The sequence below is a fragment of the Phalangium opilio genome, unplaced genomic scaffold, assembly GCF_054372755.1.
Source record: "Phalangium opilio isolate 3A_F unplaced genomic scaffold, DU_Popi_V2 ptg000037l_1, whole genome shotgun sequence".
NCBI lineage: Eukaryota > Metazoa > Arthropoda > Arachnida > Opiliones > Phalangiidae > Phalangium > Phalangium opilio.
Window position 1 is genome coordinate 743,300 of NW_028324160.1, and position 26,559 is coordinate 769,858.

At 36.5% G+C, this 26,559-nt stretch overlaps 2 protein-coding genes and 1 long non-coding RNA gene across 3 annotated transcripts; 2 read left to right on the plus strand and 1 right to left on the minus strand.

Moving 5' to 3' along the window:
* Nucleotides 1–76: 76 nt before the first annotated feature.
* On the minus strand, nucleotides 77–1,349 carry LOC149682856 (uncharacterized). The gene is made up of 3 exons (XR_016384148.1): nucleotides 1,057–1,349; nucleotides 411–768; nucleotides 77–293 (listed from the first exon to the last, which is right to left on the minus strand). It is a non-coding gene; the product is annotated as an uncharacterized LOC149682856 (long non-coding RNA).
* A 19,999-nt stretch (nucleotides 1,350–21,348) lies between these two features.
* LOC149682857 (uncharacterized) lies at nucleotides 21,349–23,355 on the plus strand. Its single transcript, XM_089871181.1, has one exon. It carries the CDS (start codon nucleotides 21,349–21,351, stop codon nucleotides 23,353–23,355), a length of 2,007 nt encoding a protein of 668 aa, XP_089727307.1.
* A 186-nt stretch (nucleotides 23,356–23,541) lies between these two features.
* Nucleotides 23,542–25,673, plus strand: LOC149682858 (uncharacterized). The gene is made up of 4 exons (XM_089871213.1): nucleotides 23,542–24,445; nucleotides 24,532–24,809; nucleotides 24,874–25,043; nucleotides 25,152–25,673. The coding sequence occupies exons 1-4, from the start codon at nucleotides 24,241–24,243 to the stop codon at nucleotides 25,660–25,662; spliced, it is 1,164 nt and encodes a 387-aa protein (XP_089727339.1). The 5' UTR covers nucleotides 23,542–24,240; the 3' UTR covers nucleotides 25,663–25,673.
* The last annotated feature ends 886 nt before the right edge of the window (nucleotides 25,674–26,559 follow it).

Consider the following 26,559-nt stretch of genomic DNA (forward strand, 5'->3'; position numbering starts at 1 on the left):
ACATAAAGATGAAAATTGGTACATGGGTTGTTTTTGGCCCAACAAAAAATATACTAAAAGTTCTCTGCTGTAGAGTACGAGCTTGTGAGTACTACACACTGTTTGGGTGTAATCTTGGAAAATTGCTACAGGAAATGACAAATATATTACTGATAATTAAATATTTCCGATAGTTCTTTATTGAGAAGATAATTTTCATGAACTTATTAAACAACATAAAAATGACTATTTCCGACTCTAAATTACCGACCCCATCTTTAAAAATGGTCGCTGAAAAACTACTCTTGTAATATCTGAAAGAAAGGAAAGTTATTGAAAGTTGTAATTCTTAAAATGTTGATTAGGGAATATAATTTAATGTAGGGGGTTTATTCACTCTAGTGTTTTTAAAGATAAGATTTAAGACAAACCTCTAACATTTCGTTCATATTCAGCCTGAAAATCTTTTTATAAAATTGCAGCTAGTACCACGACAATGTCCACGCACTGCTCAGCAAACTAACTCGGATCGACTACATTCACAGTTCTTTTCACAAGAGGTTCCGCAGTCACAGGTAATGAGTATTAAAAGTTGGTCTGGTGCAGGAGAGGGGGTGGTGTGAATGGGTCTTGGACTTTGGACCTCGAACCTACTCCCATGTTGAAATAGTTTCCTATCCATTGTAGTCGCGGAATATCATAGTTTTTTGCTAGACTATCACATCCGCATTGAAAGTTTGAAACGTGTTCATTATTAAACCGGAAACCAAAATTACACCAAGCAAAAATCTGAAATCGAGAAATTTGAGAAAAAAAAAAAGATTAAGAAAGCAGTTCTTTCAGGTACATGCTGTAACTGAGTGTGGTTATGATAAGACAGGGTTGAGGGTTTAAACTATTGAACGATAATCAACATCTTAGAAATCAGGTGAGTGTTTTTAATGATCATACTGTTTCTAGGGAAGCCATAGCTGCTACCGAAAAGAGTTTTCTTGTCGCTTTTTAGAGTGATAATTCACACGTCACTATTAAACTATGCTGATATTACACGTATAATAGAACCATTTCCACACTTACTGTCAAGTAGTCGTTTGATCTCGCTAAGCTTCCTTCAATAACCGACGCCACAAAACTATATTATCTCCCTAGCGTATCTTCAAGACCAACAGTGGCTAGGGAAAGATTCAATCCGCGAACAATGGAAATGGGTTCGCGATCGCGAAAGTCGAAGACCCATTAACACCACTCTCCCTCCTGCATTAGATGAACTTTTAACACTTATTACTTGAACCTGCAGATCATGTGTAAAGAACTGTTAATGTAGACGATCGGGATACGTTTTCTCAGAAATGTGCGAAAATTGTCGCGGTATTAGCTGCAAAAGAACTTAAGGATAACGATAAATAAAAACCAAATGTTAAAACTGTGTCTTAAATCTAATCGTTAACGATACTTGAATGCATAAACCCCATTTTAAACGCTTTTGCTTGAGGGGCTAGTCATTCGCCAAAATTTTATACACCAGATTACTGATTTCTAAATTTTCATGTGAATTCCAATGACTACTAAACGAATTCCTTGATTTCTGTGATTAAGATTATTTTCGGTGATTTCCATAATCTTTACACTGATTTCCCGTTATTGCCACAGATAACTTGTGATTCCTGTTTGTATTCCAATGAGTACCAGTGACTTTTTTGGCGATTACCACTGGATTCTTCGTGAATTTCGATGAATACAGTGATTATTTCTATATCAACTAATTGTGATATTTATTTTGCATTTTCGTATTCCTTGATTGATTATGTGTGATTAACGAGGTAATTAGAAAAGAGTACTAGTAAATAATGTGATTATTTCTGATTTTCTCAAGATTTCATGTGATTTTCAGTGATTATTAGAGATTTCTGATTACCTTTGATTACGCACAAGAATGATTTTGATTACTGATGATTTTCTTAGAATTCTAGAAATCAAGGAATATATTTCAGAGGTTTTGTACACCTGATTATTCAAGTGACTAACTCCTCGCTATTCCCTTATGAACATGTTGAGTAACATAGCTTTGAATAACTTCTTTCTTTCAGATCTTAGGAGAGTAATTTTTCAACGATAATTTTTAAAGATAGGGTCCCTAATCAAGACATAAAAATAGATATTTTTATGGGGTTTAATACGTTCTTGAAAATCATCTACACAATGAAGAACTATCTCAAAGATTTATAAATCAGAAATATATCTGTCATTTCCTGCACCCATTTTCCAAGATGGCGCCCAAACTAAAAGCAGCATGTTTCCAATATTTAGCATGATGTTCACGGGCCTAATCATAATATTTACTAATTTTCATAATTTTTGAAGAATATACTGTTGTACGGGAAATTAATATTTCCGGCGGCCATTTTACATCAAGGCGGCCAAACTATCTGATGAATGGCTCTATTATTATACTGTCAGATTAACAGAGCTTTCATTATAATTAATATAAATTTTCATAATTTTCCAAGAACATGGTGATAGATACTGTACCTAGTATTCACGTCGGCTATTTTCCAATATGGCGACCAACTACTATAGAAGACAGAGCTTTGAAATTTTACTATGATGTGCATGTGCTTTCAGTTATAATGTGTTAAAATTTACATAATTGTTGAAGAAGAGTGTCGAATACATAGTAGCTGGTTTTATCGGCGGCCATTTTCCAAGATGGTGGCAAAAGCTCGCGCTCTACAGCAGGGGACTTTTAGTATATTTTTTATTTGTTCGAAAACCACCCATGTATATATCCATTTTCATCTTTATGTTCAAATGTTCTAAGTCAAGCCCTTTTATAGCCTGTCTGTCCTGGCCTTTAAGGTTCACACCTATCTATACCTGTTAAATGGTTCTTTTTAACTTAAAGGGAGCTAATTATGTTTTTGGTAATATTCATGTTTAACGATGTGTTTAAAATTTTACGATTTAAATGAGACTTACCATTTAAGAATTATGTTAAAAGCGCAACTCGAAGAAGAACCGGTCTGGTCCAAATTTGTCAATTTTAGGTAGTATCGTGAAGTAGTAATACTAAACTAATTGGAGTGTTTTTAAGTGGTTCGGATAATTTGTTATCTCTGATTATGATATTCGGAAAGTTAATGATACTATGCTGATTCGCACGTTTCAGACCAATTTTATGGCCACAAAACCTATTGTTACGATATCGGTTACAATATTTAGTGTATCACTATATATAGTGGAAGCAGTTGTTTCAGCAATCGCACTCTCTTGTTTTACAGCGAAAATGCAGTAAATTTATTATCCTTTTTGACTTTATTGATTTTAGCAAACTATAGCCCAATGGCACATAATCTTTTACGTCGCCGCTGCAATGAACATCATAGGTGTTTTAGTATTTAGTTCGATGGGATCGTCGGAAATGCAATCTTGGGCAAAACCCTCCGAGGAAATAGACATTAACGCAACGAGAGACCAAGAAAGCGTAAATAGAAACAAAAATTGTCATGGTGTAATAAACAGTGCTTTGTAAACATATTAGATTGTCGATTATCATTCTGTATATTGTTGTTCTATGGTTATGGGAGGGTGAAAAGGAAAATTAAGAATTATTTTTATTGATTTTACCAGAATAATATATTACTTCTCTTCGAGAGGGGTGCGCCGTAAAGCGGATAATTGTTATGTGATTCTGTAGAACATTTGGAGTAAGTGACCCTATTCTTTGTAGCAATTTCGATTCGAATCTTTTATTTGGAAGTCAATTTCGCCGAGTGACAATAAAACGTACTCTATAAGAAACTTATCCTAATCATACGATAATTATCTCTCTGAATCATTTTGTGGCCGACAGAGACGGCCGAATGGAGTTTTTACCTCCTATCTTGCCTCCATCAATCTTAGATTCGCGGAACTTCTGCCACAGTTTTCTAGTTTTCTCCCCCATACCTCTTTGTTGGAACCTTGGCGCGGTTCATATTTAGTATGGCTACTTTGTTTTTCAACTCGAGCTTCATCGCTTAATTGCGATTTGAACATGGTAATCGCGTTGCACGTCGCGATTTACGAGTTCAAACGGTTTTTCGAGACTTAAGTCAAGCGTGGGAGATCTACATTTTATGAAAAACTTTAGGTTAACGCAGGAAATGGCTTTAGGCTTTTGCAAAACGTTGACCGAGCCTTTACAATGCATTAAATCGACGGCTATACCAGTAGATTTAAAGTGTTAGAGTCACCAAAAATCGCTATTTTTAAAACAAAATGATTTTATTCCCATCTGAAAGATCAAGTCTTTCGGATTCAGAATATCTATTTAAATAATGCATTATAATTTTTCAAATATTATTAAAACCCCGGCTTTCGGAACCTACTCGCAGAAATTTTTCAAACTATTTTGACAGTTAAATTTCGCGGTACTCCATATGCCCCTGGTGACGTCACGATTCGAGCGCGCGTGAGGACGTGGCACGCGCGACTCCGCAAGTCCTATTTTTTTATTGATAGGTGGTGATCGAATTTGACGCGCGCGCGATGTTTAAAAACTAGGCTTAGCTCTCGTAATTAAATCTGTCTCGCGCTGGTCAACCTCTTATGACGTCACCAGGGGTATATTTATAATTTATTCCGTCTTACTGAGGTATGTGAAATATCAATTTTCTTTTTCATATTACAAAAGGAATAAATTTCTATAAGACTTTTTACCTTGGATCTACTGTTATTATAACCCAATTGATGTTTTAAAACGAAAATTAGCCACTTTTCAAAAATCGTGGCACTAACACTTTAAAGGTAAGAAAACGTTAAATTTATCATACGTTTAAGGGATCATTTCGCACGATGCAATTACATTAATTAACACAAATTTAATTGTTAATTCTCATAATTTTTCTAACCGAGCTGGTAGGTTAGAGTCACCTATTTTTGACCAATTGCATAAATTATTAGGAATTTATAGATAGAATTTGGCTGTTTCGTTTAGCTTCCATTTAAATTATTGAATTTAAGTAGGTGTGTAACCATTGATAGAAGGGTAATGATCTACATCAATAAATGTATCATAATCTCACGAGATTATAATTTGCAATTAATTAACGAAGTTTTTCAAGGTTCTTATTGCACTGAGGTTTAAGGGTAGGGTTCATCAGTGGCGCCGCCAGGATTTTTTTACAGATAGGCTAAGGAAGATTTGGGGGCCCCTATAAGGTCACTGTGCACTGTCGATGTGGTGAAGAAAAGGGAAATCCGTTTACCAAAAGGAATCTGACCTCGAAGTTTTATGGCACCAGAAGGAACGGGAGAGAAGAAGGTTAGGGAAAGAGCGCGAAACAAACAAGATGACTCAAGGGCTGGGCTCATAATTTTAGCCACATCGTAACGAATAGAAAATTTCAGTGAATAGCCCCTCGATACGATATATCACCTTTAAGTGTGATATAATGATTACTAGTAATCCTAACTTCAATTCATTTTCTTCTGTTATAATTATAATAGTGCGACACAAATAGGAAACTAGCGCACCCTTTAACAGTGCAAAAACTATTCATCGTAACGCATAGGTTAACCCTTAATTGAAGTACAGAAAATCATACATCTATAATTTAGGTACCTTCTTTTATAATTTTAATAGTGCAACACAAACAGAAAACTGGAGTGAGTAGCCCCACAATAACGCATACCTAAACCTTAATTGAAGTACAGAAAATCCAAGTGATTAGCCCCTCGTTTCCCTGACCTAAAAATAATTACCTGGGCCGTAATCCTTACGTTCATAAATTTACTTATGTTAAAATTGTAATACACTATATTAGATATATAAAGATACTATACTTCCTTTTGCTTCTAAAATTATTTTCGCTTACTGGAGAAATACACGTAAATTCTGGGATCGTGATAAACACCGCCTTAAGACCATTCAAAAAATATACCATCAGTATATACTTGCTTTTGAATTTAAAGTTAACCTCGATGGCCTTGAATGTTTAAATAGAGGAGCGGGATTGAATGCATGACATCCTTATAGTCGACGGGTGACAGAAATTTTAAAGGGAGAGATTAAAACCTATTATATTAAGGAAATACAATAATCGTTTCTTTCGCTTTAGATATATCGAGAAAACGTAGCCTACCCAGCCTACCCCCTGGCGGCGCCACTGGGGTTCATACCAGTTAGATGTCGGGCAAAACATTTTTCTTGGTGTAAGTCAATCTAGCGTAGATGTCGGGCAAAACATTTTTCTTGGTGTAAGTCAATCTAGCGTAAGCCGAAGTCTAAGAGACGTTACTAGGGCTATAAACCGTCATATTATACCCAGGCACATAAAATGTCTTATACCATAGGTAGAAAAACATGCCACCAAAATCAGGTTCCAAGAAGAGTGCAATTTTCCCGGAACTATCGGAGTAATAGATTGCATCTACGTTACAATCGTGCCTTCTCCGAACAATGATCCCGATTTTCTGGAGAGCACTTACGTAAACCCTAAGTCTTATCAAAAGTGGATGAGAGGAAAAGTATGAAAATGGCCAAAAGTCGCGAGTCATCAGAGTTTCGCCGTAGTTGACCCTTTTAGTGGCGTAGCTATACTGGGCCTGTTCACTCCCTTAAAATAGGTCTTGTGTAAGTTGTGTTAATTCGCGGTTACGCAGTTACCGTCGTCTGCTATTGTGTATGCTAGAACTTCCTCGATTTAGGTTTGAAGTCAGGACAGAGTAGCTGGTAATGTTTTAAAAGGTATAATATGGATTTAAGTAAGGTTATCGAAGCGCTAGAAAAGCACATAAAACTAGATACGTTTAAAACAAATCTCGGTAATTTAGCTATAGCGCGAGCAGCTTGCGTCGTGATGCGCATGATCGAGTGGGCTGTGGTTAAACCAAGGAGCATAAATTTCTGAACTACTTTCAATCGGGAGTTTGCAAGTCCATCAGTCACTAGTAAACTAAATAGTTATTGGCGAAACTTTGATGTCCACGTTTTTTAAACACAGACTCTATGGCCATTGTCATACTTTCCCTGTCATCCACATTTGGTCTTATCATTCCTTGAATGTTCAACTACTCTGTGACTATGATTTGAACATTATTGTGGCTAATGCCAAGTTCGAGGGGCCAACGCACGACTCATTTATTTACCGAAGTACAAATATTTCAAGACATTTGGAACGGTCATACTTAAATGGGTCATAAAATTATTTCTGGATAATTGGTAATTATTAAATTATATTGCTTATCTCTAACATGACTAAAAACTGACCCTCCACAAAATTACGAGTAATAAAAGGGAGCTAGTATTTCCCAATCAATATATTCATTGCAAGCGGATTTTATTGACCAAATTATTTTACCAATTTAATTTTATATGCGGACTGTGTGACTGTTTTTTTTTCTTTCAATATTAAGTTGGGTTAGTTTAAAGTCACAAAGGCCAATTTTTAATATTTTTTTTATTTGTTTGTTTATTTATTTATTTTTGTAGGAGATAGTGGCTATCCATTAACTCTATGGTTATTGGTCCCCATAATAGGGCCCAAAGAGTGTACGTCAGAATTCCGGTTTATGGCAAATTGTTTTAAGGCTAGATGTATCAATGAAAGGTGCAATGGATATATCAAGTAGAGAGATGCCTGGAAACGGTAAATTTCCATTTACCGCGGTAACCATGGAAAACCGTGGGAATGGATGGTTTTTCTAGTAATATCATATATTCGGATCGTGAATGGACGAAAAAAAACAATATTGAATGGAAGTGGTTAAATTTATATATATTTTAGTTTGTTAATGGTTGGTAAATGGATAGAACCTATTTTCTATGGAAGATACTAAAATTCCAAAAAGAAATAAAAATGGTTTTACCATGATTAAAGGCAGCTATCTGCCTTTGACTGTATTAGACGATATATGGCAATATAACATAGGTGCCACTACTACTCATCTCGCTTGGTTTGTTGTAGCCTAGTTACTAGCTAGCTAAGCTCACAGTACCGTTACTTTAGAACACGAGGTTCACGGCTATTATAGCTGTCAATCAGTCCATTGTAAGTTTTCGCGCCAAATTTTCGGAATAAATATTTTGGGAAGTGACTCATGCTACTTGGCGACGGGCGAGCAAGAGTTTCTCAGTTCAGTCAAATGTTTCTACAGTTGGTCAGCCGCCTTATTTTTAATAAATTACCGATGAAGAACCTGTATTGCAGTGGTAATTTTGGGCCAAACCAAGACGCCCAAGTGTTATATTCTTTCGAACACTATGGTAGGGAAATGTTTTTTCACTATTGTTCATTTCGGTAATGGTTGGAACTACAATAAAGTTTCTTAATTGGAAACGACGGATCGGTAACGGTTGGGGAGGTTGATGAAAAATATAGGTTGAATTGGTAAACAAAAGTATGAACAAAAATGGTATGGAAATGGTAACGTGGTAACGTTTGAAAATGAAATGCAGCTCTCTAATCTCAAGCAACGGTTTCGGCGTTTTCTGAAGGCTAGGGCACTTTATTACAATCCGGATTTCAGGGCACAAATCGTTATGGCATGTGTTGTTTTACATAACATGTGTAAGGCGAATGGCCTTAGGGAAGACATTGACCTAGAAAACGACGATGCCCCATATGTGGAGGATGACCGCCCACATCCTCACATTGTTCCATCTCGTAATGGGAACTTCAACCTAGAAGGGCGAAGGTAAATTGGCAGAGTAGTTCATCGTTTTCGTTGATGTAACCCTCTAAAAAAACAGCCCTTTAAGGGCTTACGGTCAATAATATACTGTCAAAATAAAGGGTTAAATTTTTTTTAAAAAGTCGTCACGCATGATGACTTGACCGTAGGATTCCTTGTGACGAGGAGACTAGTATAAAAATTTAACTCTTTATTTTGGCGCTATATTGTTTGTTTGGCACTTGAAGTTCCGATTTAATCTCATATATAGCCTAATGTTGTGAACATGTGCGGAGTATATTGCCTTCTCGTGGCAAGTGTCGTAAACTTGCTTTGCAAGGCCGAAATATACACGTTTCTTTTAAATATTCCTTTGATAAATGCTTAGATTTTTTAGTTAATTTAGAAATTATAAATTTTTTACGTTTTAATTTTCGTTCAATTTTTTTTTCTTTTATCATGTTATTAAAGAAAAATTTTGTTTCAAGGTTTTTACCCAAACCTCATTTAACCCTATTCCCAGTTCTCCTATTCCAATTAACCCTATATTGCATACCCAAAAAGACTCAAATAGAGTAGAATTTGATGGTTTTATTTATTTATTTTTTCATTCCATAAGGGATACACTTACTTGAAGTGAATAACCGCTCCTAAGAGGAAGAGACGTCCTCCTAACCAAACAAAACATAACAGTAATGTTTTGGAAAAGGCATATTATTTGAGAAGTCAATGAAGCTAAACATCAATATTTTGGAAAAGGCGTAACATTGTTAAATGATTTATAAAATATTACTAACCTAACTTAACCAAACCAAACCTAACCTAACATAACAGTAATGTTTTGGAAAAGGCATATTATTTGAGAAGTCAATGAAGCTAAACATAAGTTTTTGGAAAAGGCGTACCATAGTTAAATGATTTATAAAATATTATTAACCTAACTTAACCAAACCAATCCTAACCTAACATAACATAACATAACATAACATAACAGTAATGTTTTGGAAAAGGCATATTATTTGAGAAGTCAATGAAGCTAAACATCAATATTTTGGAAAAGGTGTACCATAAATAAATGATTTATAAAATATTACTAACCTAACTTAACCAACCCAAACCTAACCTAACATAACAGTAATGTTTTGGAAAAGGCGTATTGTTTGAGAAGTGAATGAAGCTAAACATCAATATTTTGGAAAAGGCGTACCATAGTTAAATGATTTTTAAATTATTACTAACCTAACTTAACCTACCTAACCCTAACTCAGAACGACGGGGGCATATTTTCCTTTCGAAGTTTTCAGCCATTCGACCTCCATATTTAATAAATTACACTGATCAACAGTCTCTTATATACTAATTTTAAAATATTGCTTTTTTAATGGAAAATACCAATTAATAAAACGGGTATGTAATATGTGCCAAATTCCTGTGTTATCGTTTTTTGTGGCAAACGGGAATTGGGAGAAATACATTTGGGTGAATCGGGAATATATGATTTGGGTTAAATTCTTCTGATTGGGACAAATGAGATTTGGCGATATGGGGGGACACCTTTCACATTTTTCAAAAACTTTTCTTTTAAATATTTCTTTGAAAAACGTTTAAATTTTTTAATTTACAAATTATTACTTTTTTACGTTTTAATTTTCGTTGGGCTAAGATTGTTTTTTTTCTTTTATCATGTTATTAATAAATATTGACGAGTAGCCCTTAAAAGTGCTGTTTTTTCTCTTCGCCAATGCTCAGACTCTGTCCCTTAAGGCATGCGCAATTATTTCGAAGGCATTATCCTGCCTAACTGAGGCATTGGCCATCGTCGTTACCGCCTCAGCCAGTTTTGCTTGGGACGCGGCTATCGACTCTAGAGCTTTCCGCATTCCTCCATATTCTATATTTTGGGCAGTTTGGGTCTACCCCAAATGCTCCGCGGCCCGTTCATAGGGCGTTTTGCGGCTTTCGGCCCTTCTCTTTTTTCGTGCCTCATTTAATTCCATAAATTTGTTATACTTGTCAGCATAAGTTTATAATGCCTCTAAGTTGAGAAATGGCTGCTATTCCTATGGCAATAGTGTTTGTCTGGCTCCTTTTAATGAAACCCCATACTCTCTCCGTATCATTTATCACCTCAACTTCAATACAAAATAGTACTGCCTAGACTAGCGTTTCTTTTATCCCTCTTATCACGAGAGAGAAGGATTTTGGGGTTGCTTAAGTAAAATTTGTTCCCCCCCCCCAATACCTATACGAAACGTAAAAATCTTCTTTATTCCATTGGATGATTTTTTCATGTGACATTTAACAAGACCAATTGAAATCGGAGGTTATTTAAGCAGACCGATTTTTTGCCAGTCGAGTACTAGCAGAGTTAACTCATAGGTTAACTCATTCCATTAGCTTGTCATGGATAAATCACGCGAAAAACAAACGCAATGTAATATTGGACTCGAGAAAGCTATAATTAAAAGTGGTACGCGTATTGATAAGTCATTGCAAGTCGATTTAAAAGTTAAAACTCTAAAAAAATCAACTCAAACGCTTGCTGTAAAGTTTGCTGTAAGTAATTACAGTGATATTTTAAGACTATCTTTCTATTAGAAAGATAAAACAGGATCATTTAAGTTTAATATCTTTTGTTAAATGCAGTTAAATGTAATTTTGTTCAAACCGACCCTGTTTCTGACGAGTTTGTTAAAGAAAGAGTTGATGCTACTTGGATACCTCAAATTAATGTTCACGGGCCTAATCATAATATTTACCAATTTTCATAATTTTTGAAGAATATACTGTTGTTCGGGAAATTAATACTTCCGGCGGCCATTTTACATCAAGGCGGCCAAACTATCTGATGAAAGGCTCTATTATTATACTGTGAGATTAACAGAGCTTTCATTATAATTAATATAAATTTCCATAATTTTCCAAGAACATGGTGATAGATACTGTACCTAGTATTCACGTCGGCCATTTTCCAATATGACGACCAAGTACTATAGAAGGCAGAGCTTTGAAATTTTACTATGATGTGCGTGTGGTTTCAGTTATAATGTGTTCCAATTTTCATAGTTGTTGAAGAAGAGTGTCGAATACATTGTAGCTGGTTTTCTCGGCGGACAATTTCCAAGATGGTGACGAAAGCTCGCGCTCTACAGCAGGGGAATTTTAGGATATTTTTTATTTGGTCAAAAATCACCCGTGTATATACCCATCTTTATGTTCAAATGTTCTAGGTCAAGCCCTTTTTTAGCCTATCTGTCCTGGGCTTTAAGCCTCACACCTATCTATATTTGTTAATTGGTTCTTTTTAACTCAAAGGTAGCTAATTATTTTTTTTGGCAATATTCATGTTGAACGATGTATTTAAAATTTTACGATTTAAATGAGACTTGTCATTTAAGACATATGTTAAAAGCGCAAATTGAAGAAGAACTGGTCTGATCCAAATTTGTCAATACCAGGTAGTATCGTGAAGTATTAATACTATACTAATTGGAGTGTTTTTAAGTGGTTCGGATAATTTGTTATCTCTGATTATGATATTCTGAAACTTAATGATACTAAGCTGATTTGCACGTTTCAGACCTATTTTCGAGTTTTTTAAGACTAATTTTGTGGCCACAAAACCTTTTGTTACGATATCGGTTTCAATATTTAGTGTATCACTAAATTTAGTTGGAGCAGTTGTTTCAGCAATAGCACTCTCGTGTTTTACAGCGAATATGCACTAAATTTATTATCCTTTTCGACTTTATTGATTTTAGCAAACTATAGCCCAATGGCACATAATCTTTTACATCGCTGCTGCAATGAACATCGTAGGTGTTTTAGTATTTAGTTCGATGGGATCGTCGGAAATGCAATCTTGGGAAAAACCCTCCGAGGAAATAGACGTTAACGCAACGAGAGACCAAGAATGCGTCAATACAAACAAAAATTGTCATGGTGTAATAAACAGTGCTTTGTAAACATATTAGATTGTCGATTATCATTCTGTATATTGTTGTTCTATGGTTTTGGGAGGGTGAAGAGGAAAATTAAGAATTATTTTTATTGATTTTACCAGAATAATATATTACTTCTCTTCGAGAGGGGTGCACCGTAAAGCGGATAATTGTTATGTGATTCTGCAGAACATTTGGAGTAAGTGACCCTATTCTTTGTAGCAATTTCGATTCGAATCTTTTATTTGGAAGTCAATTTCGACGAGTGACAATACAACGTTTTCTATAAGAACCTTATCCTAATCATACGATAATGATCTCTCCGAATCATTTTGCGGCCGACAGAGACGGCCGAATGGAGTTTTTACCTCCTATCTTGCCTCCATCAATCTTAGATTCGCGGAACTTCCGCCAGAGTTTTCTAGTTTTTTCCCCCATACCTCTTTGTTGGCTCCTTGGCGCGGTTCATATTTAGTATAGATGCTTTGTTTTTCAACTCGAGCTTCATCGCTTAATTGCGATTTCAACATGGTAATCGCATTGCACGTCGCGATTTACGAGTTCAAAGGGTTTTTCGAGACTTAAGTCAAGCGTGGGAGTTAGATGACCTCCGTTTAAGGAAAAATTTTAGGTTAACGCAGGAAATGGCTTTAGGCATTTGCAAATCGTTGACCGAGCCTTTACAATGTATTAAATCGACGGCTATACCAGTAGATTTAAAGTGTTAGAGTCACCAAAAATCGCTATTTTTAAAACTAAAAGGTTTTATTCCCATCTGAAAGATCAAATCTTTCGGGTTCAGAATATCTATTTATATAATGCATTATAATTTTTCAAATATTATTAAAACCCCGGCTTTCGGAACCTACTCGCAGAAATTTTTCAAACTATTTTGACAGTTAAATTTCGCGGTACTCCATATACCCCTGGTGACGTCACGATTCGAGCGCGCGTGAGGACGTGGCACGCGCGACTACGCTAGTCCTATTTTTTTATTGATAGGTGGTGATCGAATTTGACGCGCGCGCGATGTTTAAAAACTAGGCTTAGCTCTCGTAATGAAATCTGTCTCGCGCTGGTCAACCTCTTATGACGTCACCAGGGGTATATTTATAATTTATTCCGTCTTAATGAGGTATGTGAAATATCAATTTTCTTTTTCATATTACAAAAGGAATAAATTTCTATAAGACTTTTTACCTTGGATCTACTGTTATTATAACCCAATTGATGTTTTAAAACGAAAATTAGCCACTTTTCAAAAATCGTGGCACTAACACTTTAAAGGTAAGAAAACGTTAAATTTATCATACGTTTAAGGGATCATTTCGCAAGATGCAATTACATTAATTAACACAAATTTAATTGTTAATTCTCATCATTTTTCTAACCGAGCTGGTAGGTTAGAGTCACCTATTTTTGACCAATTGCATAAATTATTAGAAATTTATAGATAGAATTTGGCTGTTTCGTTTAGCTTCCATTTAAATTATTGAATTTAAGTAGGTGTGTAAAAATTGATAGAAGGGTAATGATCTACATCAATAAATGTATCATAATCTCACGAGATTATAATTTGCAATTAATTAACGAAGTTTTTCAAGGTTCTTATTGCACTGAGGTTTAACGGTAGGGTTCATACCAGTTAGATGTCGGGCAAAACATTTTTCTTGGTGTAAGTCAATCTAGCGTAAGCCGAAGTCTAAGAGACGTTACTAGGGCTATAAACCGTCATATTATACCCAGGCACATAAAATGTCTTATACCATAGGCAGATTCTATGGTACAATCGTGCCACCTCCGAACAATCATCCCGATTTTCTGGAGAGCACTTACGTAAACCGTAAGTCTTATCATTCCTTAAATGTTCAACTACTCTGTGACTATGATTTGAACATTATTGTGGCTAATGCCAAGTTCGAGGGGCCAACGCACGACTCATTTATTTACCGAAGTACAAATATTTCAAGACATTTGGAACGGTCATACTTAAATGGGTCATAAAATTATTTCTGGATAATTGGTAATTATTAAATTATATTGCTTATCTCTAACATGACTAAAAACTGACCCTCCACAAAATTACGAGTAATAAAAGGGAGCTAGTATTTCCCAATCAATATATTCATTGCAAGCGGATTTTATTGACCAAATTATTTTACCAATTTTATTTTATATGCGGACTGTGTGACTGTTTTTTTTCTTTCAATATTAAGTTGGGTTAGTTTAAAGTCACAAAGGCCAATTTTTAATATTTTTTTTATTTGTTTGTTTATTTATTTATTTTTGTAGGAGATAGTGGCTATCCATTAACTCTATGGTTATTGGTCCCCATAATAGGGCCCAAAGAGTGTACGTCAGAATTCCGGTTTATGGCAAATTGTTTTAAGGCTAGATGTATCAATGAAAGGTGCAATGGATATATCAAGTAGAGAGATGCCTGGAAACGGTAAATTTCCATTTACCGCGGTAACCATGGAAAACCGTGGGAATGGATGGTTTTTCTAGTAATATCATATATTCGGATCGTGAATGGACGAAAAAAAACAATATTGAATGGAAGTGGTTAAATTTATATATATTTTAGTTTGTTAATGGTTGGTAAATGGATAGAACCTATTTTCTATGGAAGATACTAAAATTCCAAAAAGAAATAAAAATGGTTTTACCATGATTAAAGGCAGCTATCTGCCTTTGACTGTATTAGACGATATATGGCAATATAACATAGGTGCCACTACTACTCATCTCGCTTGGTTTGTTGTAGCCTAGTTACTAGCTAGCTAAGCTCACAGTACCGTTACTTTAGAACACGAGGTTCACGGCTATTATAGCTGTCAATCAGTCCATTGTAAGTTTTCGCGCCAAATTTTCGGAATAAATATTTTGGGAAGTGACTCATGCTACTTGGCGACGGGCGAGCAAGAGTTTCTCAGTTCAGTCAAATGTTTCTACAATTGGTCAGCCGCCTTATTTTTAATAAATTCCCGATGAAGAACCTGTATTGCAGTGGTAATTTTGGGCCAAACCAAGACGCCCAAGAACACTATGGTAGGGAAATGTTTTTTCACTATTGTTCATTTCGGTAATGGTTGGAACTACAATAAAGTTTCTTAATTGGAAACGACGGATCGGTAACGGTTGGGGAGGTTGATGAAAAATATAGGTTGAATTGGTAAACAAAAGTATGAACAAAAATGGTATGGAAATGGTAACGTGGTAACGTTTGAAAATGAAATGCAGCTCTCTAATCTCAAGCAACGGTTTCGGCGTTTTCTGAAGGCTAGGGCACTTTATTACAATCCGGATTTCAGGGCACAAATCGTTATGGCATGTGTTGTTTTACATAACATGTGTAAGGCGAATGGCCTTAGGGAAGACATTGACCTAGAAAACGACGATGCCCCATATGTGGAGGATGACCGCCCACATCCTCACATTGTTCCATCTCGTAATGGGAACTTCAACCTAGAAGGGCGAAGGTAAATTGGCAGAGTAGTTCATCGTTTTCGTTGATGTAACCCTCTAAAAAAACAGCCCTTTAAGGGCTTACGGTCAATAACATACTGTCAAAATAAAGGGTTAAATTTTTTTTAAAAAGTCGTCACGCATGATGACTTGACCGTAGGATTCCTTGTGACGAGGAGACTAGTATAAAAATTTAACTCTTTATTTTGGCGCTATATTGTTTGTTTGGCACTTGAAGTTCCGATTTAATCTCATATATAGCCTAATGTTGTGAACATGTGCGGAGTATATTGCCTTCTCGTGGCAAGTGTCGTAAACTTGCTTTGCAAGGCCGAAATATACACGTTTCTTTTAAATATTCCTTGGATAAATGCTTAGATTTTTTAGTTAATTTAGAAATTATAAATTTTTTACGTTTTAATTTTCGTTCAATTTTTTTTTCTTTTATCATGTTATTAAAGAAAAATTTTGTTTCAAGGTTTTTACCCAAACCTCATTTAACCCTATTCCCAGTTCTCCTATTCCAATTAACCCTATATTGCATACCCAAAAAGACTCAAATAGAGTAGAATTTGATGGTTTTATTTATTTATTTTTTCATTCCATAAGGGATACACTTACTTGAAGTGAATAACCGCTCCTAAGAGGAAGAGACGTCCTCCTAACCAAACAAAACATAACAGTAATGTTTTGGAAAAGGCATATTATTTGAGAAGTCAATGAAGCTAAACATCAATATTTTGGAAAAGGCGTAACATTGTTAAATGATTTATAAAATATTACTAACCTAACTTAACCAAACCAAACCTAACCTAACATAACAGTAATGTTTTGGAAAAGGCATATTATTTGAGAAGTCCATGAAGCAAAACATAAGTTTTTGGAAAAGGCGTACCATAGTTAAATGATTTATAAAATATTATTAACCTAACTTAACCAAACCAATCCTAACCTAACATAACATAACATAACATAACATAACAGTAATGTTTTGGAAAAGGCATATTATTTGAGAAATCAATGAAGCTAAACATCAATATTTTGGAAAAGGTGTACCATAAATAAATGATTTATAAAATATTACTAACCTAACTTAACCAACCCAAACCTAACCTAACATAACAGTAATGTTTTGGAAAAGGCGTATTGTTTGAGAAGTGAATGAAGCTAAACATCAATATTTTGGAAAAGGCGTACCATAGTTAAATTATTTTTAAATTATTACTAACCTAACTTAACCTACCTAACCCTAACTCAGAACGACGGGGGCATATTTTCCTTTCGAAGTTTTCAGCCATTCGACCTCCATATTTAATAAATTACACTGATCAACAGTCTCTTATATACTAATTTTAAAATATTGCTTTTTTAATGGAAAATACCAATTAATAAAACGGGTATGTAATATGTGCCAAATTCCTGTGTTATCGTTTTTTGTGGCAAACGGGAATTGGGAGAAATACATTTGGGTGAATCGGGAATATATGATTTGGGTTAAATTCTTCTGATTGGGACAAATGAGATTTGGCGATATGGGGGGACACCTTTCACATTTTTCAAAAACTTTTCTTTTAAATATTTCTTTGAAAAACGTTTAAATTTTTTAATTTACAAATTATTACTTTTTTACGTTTTAATTTTCGTTGGGCTAAGATTGTTTTTTTCTTTTATCATGTTATTAATAAATATTGACGAGTAGCCCTTAAAAGTGCTGTTTTTTCTCTTCGCCAATGCTCAGACTCTGTCCCTTAAGGCATGCGCAATTATTTCGAAGGCATTATCCTGCCTAACTGAGGCATTGGCCAACGTCGTTACCGCCTCAGCCAGTTTTGCTTGGGACGCGGCTATCGACTCTAGAGCTTTCCGCATTCCTCCATATTCTATATTTTGGGCAGTTTGGGTCTACCCCAAATGCTCCGCGGCCCGTTCATAGGGCGTTTTGCGGCTTTCGGCCCTTCTCTTTTTTCGTGCCTCATTTAATTCCATAAATTTGTTATACTTGTCAGCATAAGTTTATAATGCCTCTAAGTTGAGAAATGGCTGCTATTCCTATAACAATAGTGTTTGTCTGGCTCCTTTTAATGAAACCCCATACTCTCTCCGTATCATTTATCACCTCAACTTCAATACAAAATAGTACTGCCTAGACTAGCGTTTCTTTTATCCCTCTTATCACGAGAGAGAAGGATTTTGGGGTTGCTTAAGTAAAATTTGTTCCCCCCCAATACCTATACGAAACGTAAAAATCTTCTTTATTCCATTGGATGATTTTTTCATGTGACATTTAACAAGACCAATTGAAATCGGAGGTTATTTAAGCAGACCGATTTTTTGCCAGTCGAGTACTAGCAGAGTTAACTCATAGGTTAACTCATTCCATTAGCTTGTCATGGATAAATCACGCGAAAAACAAACGCAATGTAATATTGGACTCGAGAAAGCTATAATTAAAAGTGGTACGCGTATTGATAAGTCATTGCAAGTCGATTTAAAAGTTAAAACTCTAAAAAAATCAACTCAAACGCTTGCTGTAAAGTTTGCTGTAAGTAATTACAGTGATATTTTAAGACTATCTTTCTATTAGAAAGATAAAACAGGATCATTTAAAAATGTTTAATATCTTTTGTTAAATGCAGTTAAATGTAATTTTGTTCAAACCGACCCTGTTTCTGACGAGTTTGTTAAAGAAAGAGTTGATGCTACTTGGATACCTCAAATTAATGCCAGCGTACAAACTGATGTATTTGATATTTTTCATAAACAACAAGAGAGGGAAACGCTCGAAAGCCTAATTAAAAGTATCAGGAATCAAGAGGAAGTATTTTTTTTAGTTGTCGAAAAATGTATTGCCCTTAATCTTGATTTAAAGGTACCATAATATTACCGCTAGTTGCGTTTCTAAAATCTAAGTAAGTTTTTATTATTTCCAAATAGTTTCGAAGAGATCTTTTGGGGGAAAGAACGGTTACGGTTACAAATAATTCAAATTTTGGCCTTGTTAAAGACGACGTTGATCCTGTCTATGCAATTTTTTATGAGAATGGAAAGGTTCACTTACACGTGGTATTTCAACCACTTAGAGTATTTAACTTGGCTCCGACTAATGCTGAATGGAATATTCATTTGGAAAGCGTACTTAATATATTATCAAGCAAAGCGTACAGTACGTTTTCTGCAATGGCATTAAGCTTAATCAAACCGGAAGCATTCCACCCAGAACAACTTTACACAGTCATCCATTTGTTAGACTTCAATCTGATTTATGCCCTGTGTGGTATCATTGCGAAAACAAATCTACAAGGGTACTTAAATGTGTACATTGCGATAGAAGTAGGGATTCAATGGCAAGATCAATCAAGAGAAAGTTGGAAGAGACCCCTACCAGAAAATCTAAACGCAGCAGGATTAAAAGCAAATGCCCAATATCGAAAGTAACTCCAAAAACTCGAGAACTTAGATTGAAAAGGATAGCTAGAGCTAGATCTATGTTAAATCCTAGGATTAAACGTCTAGAATCTCAATTGGCACACCGCACTATTTTATTAGGAGATGCTCAGTCAGAAGAAATGTCGGCAATAACTGTAATCATAAATAGAGACTATAGTGATCAACTTGATGAAGCAATAAAAGAAGCAGGTGCTAATAGCGACGTTTTAAAAAACGTTTGGGATAAGGATTCAACTCGTACAAGTGTTACTAGCGATAAAGCAGACTTTTTCCGAAACCAGCTCAAGTCGGGAAGTTCTTCCAACAATCCAATAGATGGAACGCTATCACATTGAGAGTGGCGTTAGCAATTTACCATCGTAGTTCAGCAGCTTATAGAGCCTTAAAATCATTTAATATTTTAAACCTTCCCTGCACAAATACTTTAAAAAGAAAGGTCCCAACATCTAAATAACCAACCAGGTATCGATCAAAATAACCTTAGAGAGCAAGAAGAGCAATATAATTTGTTTCAAGAAAAGGCAGCCAAGGAAAATAAACCAATCCCCAAGGGTGAGGGAGTAGTCATATTTGATGAAGCTAAAGTAATCGAGAAAGTAATGTGGAACTCTAATAATCACATGTTCCAAGGTTTTGGTACGGATAGAGGAGAGTACCCATTCTTAAGTGACCTTTTAACTGGATCAATCACACCAAAGCCCACTTCGTATGTTCTCCAATTTTTGTGGCGAGATTTAAATTCTGGGTTTGATCTTATCGGTCCGTATTTCACCCTGGCTAGTTCTGCTAAACAAAACCTTTTGATTAGGTGTATTATGGAAACAGTGAGGGTTTTAAATGCTTTCGGATTTCAAACATCTTGCTTGGTTTGCGACGGAGCGAGCGCTAATCTAGCTACGATTAAATCCACAATGGACTGCAAGGGTGCTTTTGGATGTGGTATGGCTGACTCTGAAAACAATTTTGAAGTAAAACCCTATTTTCCAAATCCATCTCTCAAAAACAGAAACATATTTTGGATTATCTGCCCAACACATCAGCTCAGATAGTGCTTAAAATTATGAACTGTTTCTTCTTTTATGACATCTGATTGCTATATCTTTCCCGCAAAATCGTCAACAGTTCATTGAACGTCGTATTTACTTTCAGTTATTAAATCTGATCCGATAAGGTGATAATTTTCATCCGACCTAGCGCTATCTGAACGATTTCTAATCAGATTTCTTTATAATTTTACAGATATCCGTGTTTAACTTTATACACTGATTGTATATACAACCATTCCAGTACAGATGAAAACCTTCAATTATCTAGTAAAGACAGAGATTCATGTAATTTTAGAAGCGGGAATAGAGAACAGGGTACTTTTTGCGTGCGTCAAAGTCCACGACACCCTTCCTCGAGATGGGAGGGGGGTATGAAAGAAGAGGCTGGTCATTGTGACGGAGGTAAAAAGCAACGATGTATTTTTGGCCGTCACCGTTGTTGAAATATGAGTTAAGAAATAATGTATTACAGCTTCCTATCCAGTATTACTACTCCTAGTTCTTTAGGCATGATAATTATCCACTCCAGTATTAGGTACTCCTTGTACCCCTTAACTTAGAAAATTGCCAACGTGCTAGCCAGCACTCCTCATGATGTAGTCTAAGAGATTAGACGTCCGTAACTTCTTATTTGTACCTCAATTACTTAATAATAAACAACTGTTAACTTTAAGTGTAGTTATTGCGTGAATTGAATAGAACCTTACGAGCAGATTATACAAGAGCTACGATAAACGTAACATGGTGTCAGAAGTCCTACATACTTTCACGTAAGGAACACGCCGCCTGTTTGCTAAGCCTTGGTTCTCTTTGTTATGCCGTTGGAAGAAAGAAGAAGAGATTCGGTCGACGCCCATGATAGTGAGGCTGAGAGTACTACGTCTTCAACACGTACTACATTAGCTCCACCACGCCGAGGAATGGATAACCTCAAACAGCCCGCACCTTTGGTGCTTGAAGGGAACTTAGCCGAAAATTGGCGCCGCTTTAAGTCCAGATTCATGACTTATTTACGGGCTTCCGCATTGGATGACCTGGACGAGGAAAGACAGGCCTCTATCCTGCTCCACGTGATTGGCGAAGCCGCCGTAGAGGTTTATGACACTTTTACGGTTAATGAAGACGAAGGCGCCGGTTCTCTCACCGGAATTCTAAAGCAGTTTGAAGATTACTGTATGCCGAGGAAGAATATCAACTTTGAAAGACATCTCCTCTTTACATACAGACAAGGTACGCAAAACATTGATCAATACGTTACGGAATTAAAAAGACGAGCAAAGTCTTGCGAGCTGGGAAGCTTAGAAGCGTCCCTTCTCACTACATGCCTCATTCTGGGCATTCGAAAGGAAAGTCTTCAGGATAGACTATTACAAATAAGCGAGTTGGACCTAGATAAGGCCGTACAAATTTGCCGCACAGATGAAACATCTCGCCAGCAGCTGAAAAAACTCCAAGGCGAGAGTGCCACCAAATCGCTTCACGCCGTCCACAAGCAACAGAATCAGCGGAAGGTCGAAGACAAAAGATCTCTACCCTCGCAGAAGCAGCGTCCTCCAGCTCAGGATTTTAAGAAAGACTGTTCTTATTGTGGTTATAATCATCCACCTAGAAAATGTCCGGCGTTCCGGCATCTGTGTAAGAAATGCCAGAAGCCAAATCACTTTGAACGTGTATGCCTGAATACCGTTTATCGAGTCGGCATGTTAGAACAGGACTATCAGAATGAACAAATGAATGAAATAGCACCAGACGTGACCGTTAGCGGTAACCAGCCCGATACTACATTCTTTCTACAAGCAGTCGAAACGGATGGTCACGAAACAACGACTGAGTGGACCGAAGAAATACTAGTTGAAACTGTTCCTATACGATTCAAATTAGACTCGGGGGCGGAAGTTAGCACCATTCCGTTGAAGATGTATCAAGAAACATTCAGTCATCTTCAAGTTCATCCTCCCGTAGCTCACATTAAAGATTATTCAGGCTCCAGGCTTAAGGTTCATGGACTCATGACTGTCAAGGTTTTCCTGCCTGACAGGAATTTCAACGGTAACATAACGCTATGGGTAGTCGACACAGATGCCACTCCCTTATTGTCGTTAAAAGACTGTTTAAAGTTGAATCTAATGAAGCGAGTATACGATGTGTCCAGTACCAAACCAAAGTCAGTAGAAGACGTTCTGGAAAAATATCACGACGTGTTTTCCGGACTGGGATGCATGACGGGTAAGAAACACAAAATAGTTTTGGATCCCGAAGCAATACCTAAGATACACTCGGCGAGAAAAGTACCACTAGCGCTTCAAGAGAAGCTGAAAGCCGAATTAGAAAAAATGACCGCCCAAGAGGTCACGGAACCTACTGAATGGGTACATCCCATGCTGATTGTTGAAAAACCCAATGGCGATATCCGAATATGCCTAGATCCTAAAGAACTTAATGAAAACATCAAGCGCGCTCATCACCCAATCCCGACGTTGGACGATTTAATTTCCAGACTCCACACTTGTCAATATTTCTCAGTTTTGGATGCTAATTCTGGGTTTTGGCAACTTCCCTTAGACGATGCTAGCTCACGTATTTGCACGTTCGCAACGCCGTTCGGGCGCTACCGATTTAAAAGAGTTCCCTTTGGAATCTCGAGCGCCCCAGAAGACTTCCAAAAAGAAGTCGAGGACGTGTTTGAGGGTGAGTCGAAAATAATGAACTACTTTGACGACATACTAGTCGCTGGAACTACGTTGGAGGAGCACAACCTAAATCTCGAACTAGCGCTACAGAAAGCAAGAGAAAGGCACATAACCTTTAACCGGAGCAAATGAAGTTCGGGTTGACGGAAGTCTCATACGTAGGTCACATCTTGACAGCGGAGGGAGTCAAACCCGATCCCGTCAAGGTACAGGCGATACAAGATATTCCCACTCCAACCTCCAAGGAGGATCTCCATCACCTTTTAGGAATGGCCACCTATCTGAGTAAATTCATTCCCAACCTTTCTGAGTTGACGGCACCCCTTCGCGATCTCCTAAAAGCAAAAGGGGATAGAAGAAAAAAGGGTGGCTCTCCCCATTTGGCCTGGGACTTGAAATCTGCGGTACCCTCTCTCCTCCCTCTACTCCCGAGAAAAAATGTCGACCCCCCCCTATAAGTGTAGGAACACGTAGCCGCATGACATAAATTTGTGCGTGAGAAGGCTTTTGGCAAAATAGTTCTCGAACGCTGCAAATCCAAGACTTTATCGCGTCTTTGGAGAGTTCTAGTCACTCTGTCGTGTACCTGTAAGAAACAGTTACGTGTTTTTAGGAGCCGTTTAATGTAGGGTTAGGCCTGGTTTTCTTGTGTTTCGCGCTTAAGTTTGTGAACGTTAGTTACCAGAGCATAATAATAGACGAAGAGTTCAACGAAGTAATTAGTTGTAATGCCTAAAAAAACAAACAAACGCAGTGCCACTTTGGGTTTGCGTTAAAGGCAACTGTTGGTGTCCAAACTTTTGGAAATGACCAAGGGTTAACGAAAAGTCTTCTTCGTGGTGTCTTAAGTGTAAACATCAGAACAACACGGGCCAAATCCTTTCAAATGACGATGGAAACACAACATTAGAAGTACCGACATCCACATTAAGTACACCAAGGGTCAGTGCCGAAACCCAAACACAGATATTTGGGTGTATAGTTCCAGCATATAAATGGGATGAAATCAATCATTTTATGAAAGCTACAAAGCGAAAGCTATTTGTTGATAAAGAAACTAGCATCGCCGACGAAGATTTTCCTGTTAAGAGACTCTGTTTAGAAGTAGTTGATAAGGTTTCTACGACGGTTAAGCCTATTGCATTGCCGGTGCCTATAACAGAAGTACCAAAGCCTAAAGCGATATTGGCTGTGAAGTTATTCATTGAAAAAGAACATCCAGGTACGAAAAATATGAAATTATAGTAATTATCTACCATATCTTTATAAAGTAGAACATTTAATGAATTCCTTTTTGATATGATTTAGATGGCATTTGTACAAGAATCGTGAAAACTCATGACAATTTGGATTTTCTTGAGGTTATACCGGACAGAGGATTATTGAAGATTACTTCATCCTTTTATGAAACACCGAGACGTTTAATGTTTGCACCCGATGGGAAATTATCTATGATAACCACTTTCAAGAAAACGACAGAACTAGACTTTTTCAATTGCGAAAAAGAAATTCTGAACTTAGATGTCATCAATAACGCTTTATCTACATTGAGTGACAAATACGTGTTTTGTCCTGGAATACAAACGGTAATAATAGTAGCCCCTTAAATAATTTTCAAATAATATGACCAATATATTGTGTTTTGTATAGGAAGAATGTGCTGGTCTAGAAACTGTCAAAAATCTTGTGAAAGTCTCACACGCTGCTGAGCGCTTTGAGTCAATAAAATGTTTAGCGTGGTTAATACCTCCAACAAATGCATCAAAAGAGAAGATAGAAGGCAAGATTTATCAGTGTTCTAGTTGCCGAACTTTGAAAAGGTACATATTCTTATCCTGTTAAATCCAAATTGACTAATCTGTTGATTAGCCTTAATTTCCTGAATATATAATTTATAGGGTCTAATTCCAAATGCTTCAATGTTTTAGGTATCTAAGGGATTGCCGGAAAAAGAATGCTCAAGTGACACCTAAAACAAAATTGAAGAGACAATCAGTTGAATCAAGATGTAGATTCACTGTTTTAACCCCAAGATCTAAACGCTGTAGACTACTTAAATCTAAAAGAAATAGATCATCATTGAATCAAAAAATAAAACTGCTAGAAAAGAAATTGATAGAGACTAGTCTGGAACTCAGTGAAGTCCAAGATCAACAAATGAGAGAGGTTGTTTCAGAAATAAATGCAAATGGGCAAAAGCAATTGCAAGCAATTTTCAAGCAAGCCATGAACAAAAACAAACTTATCGGAATGGCGCTAAAAAAGCCTGGGAGGCTAATTGTAAAGCACCACCGAAAAATGAATTTCTCAAAGATCAAGAACGATGTGTCAATGGGTCCAACGGCAATAGATGGAGTCCCCTCACTAATAGGCTTTGCAAAGCCGTTTATGCTTGTTCACCAGCAGCGTACGATAAGTTACGCTCCTTCGATATCTTAAAGCTACCAAGTTGCCATACTTTACAAAGGAAGATTCGTGAAATTCCAAGCAAGTCAGGAATTGACTTGATTCATCTAAGAAATGAAGCAGCAAGGTTTGATCTGTATTCAAAAAGTCATCCTGAACTGAACAGTCCACCCAAAGAAGGAGCTCTTATATTTGACGAAGTGAAGATCATCGGAAAGATGATTTGGAACTCTAGGAATGGGGAATATATCGGAACAGCAATGGATGATGACGAAAACGCATCTTTGTCTGACTTATTCAAGGTTAAGAAGGTTTCAGAAATATTGGAGGCAGAATATGCTCTACAATATCTTTGGCGCTGCACCACAATGAACTTTGATGTCATTGGGCCTTATTTCATGTTTTCCAATCCAGTAACCCACGCAGCTATTTCAAGTACCTTATTGAAATGTATATTTGCTTTTCATTCCGAGGGGTTTGAAACTGGAGTTATAGTTTGCGATGGAGGTAGTAGCAATATGTCAGCGTTAAGACACAGCTTGGGCATCAGCAAAGCTGTTGAACCTTCTTTAAATGAAGATGGTTCTAAATGTTTTAAGCTGAGCACAAAAATACCAAACTATTATGTGCCCGGAGGATCAATTTATTGGATGGTTTGCCCGAGTCATCAACTGAAATACATGGTTAATGCCCTACATCACTCGAAAGAAAACGATAGTAGAGACTTTATGAAAAATGGTTTGAGGTTTGGCTGGAAACAAATCGTTGATTTGAAAAAACGTGAGGATGACAGGAGGGATAACGACGAGTTGGTCCAAGTGAAGCGTCTACAACAACCACATATAGAGCGGGACTCCTGGACTAAACTTAATGTCTTTCCAGCAAAAATAATGCAGCAAATGGAAGATTTAGGGGAGTTGTATAATTACG

What these genes read in the sequence shown, in the direction of transcription:
- LOC149682858 (XM_089871213.1), top strand. Translation starts at nt 24,241, where the DNA reads ATGAAAGCTACAAAGCGAAAGCTATTTGTTGATAAAGAAACTAGCATC. An exon ending in TTTGTCCTGGAATACAAACG is followed by an intron (nt 24,810 to 24,873) that starts GTAATAATAGTA and finishes TGTTTTGTATAG; the next exon opens with GAAGAATGTGCTGGTCTAGA. An exon ending in AGTTGCCGAACTTTGAAAAG is followed by an intron (nt 25,044 to 25,151) that starts GTACATATTCTT and finishes TCAATGTTTTAG; the next exon opens with GTATCTAAGGGATTGCCGGA.
- LOC149682857 (XM_089871181.1), top strand. Translation starts at nt 21,349, where the DNA reads ATGCCGTTGGAAGAAAGAAGAAGAGATTCGGTCGACGCCCATGATAGT.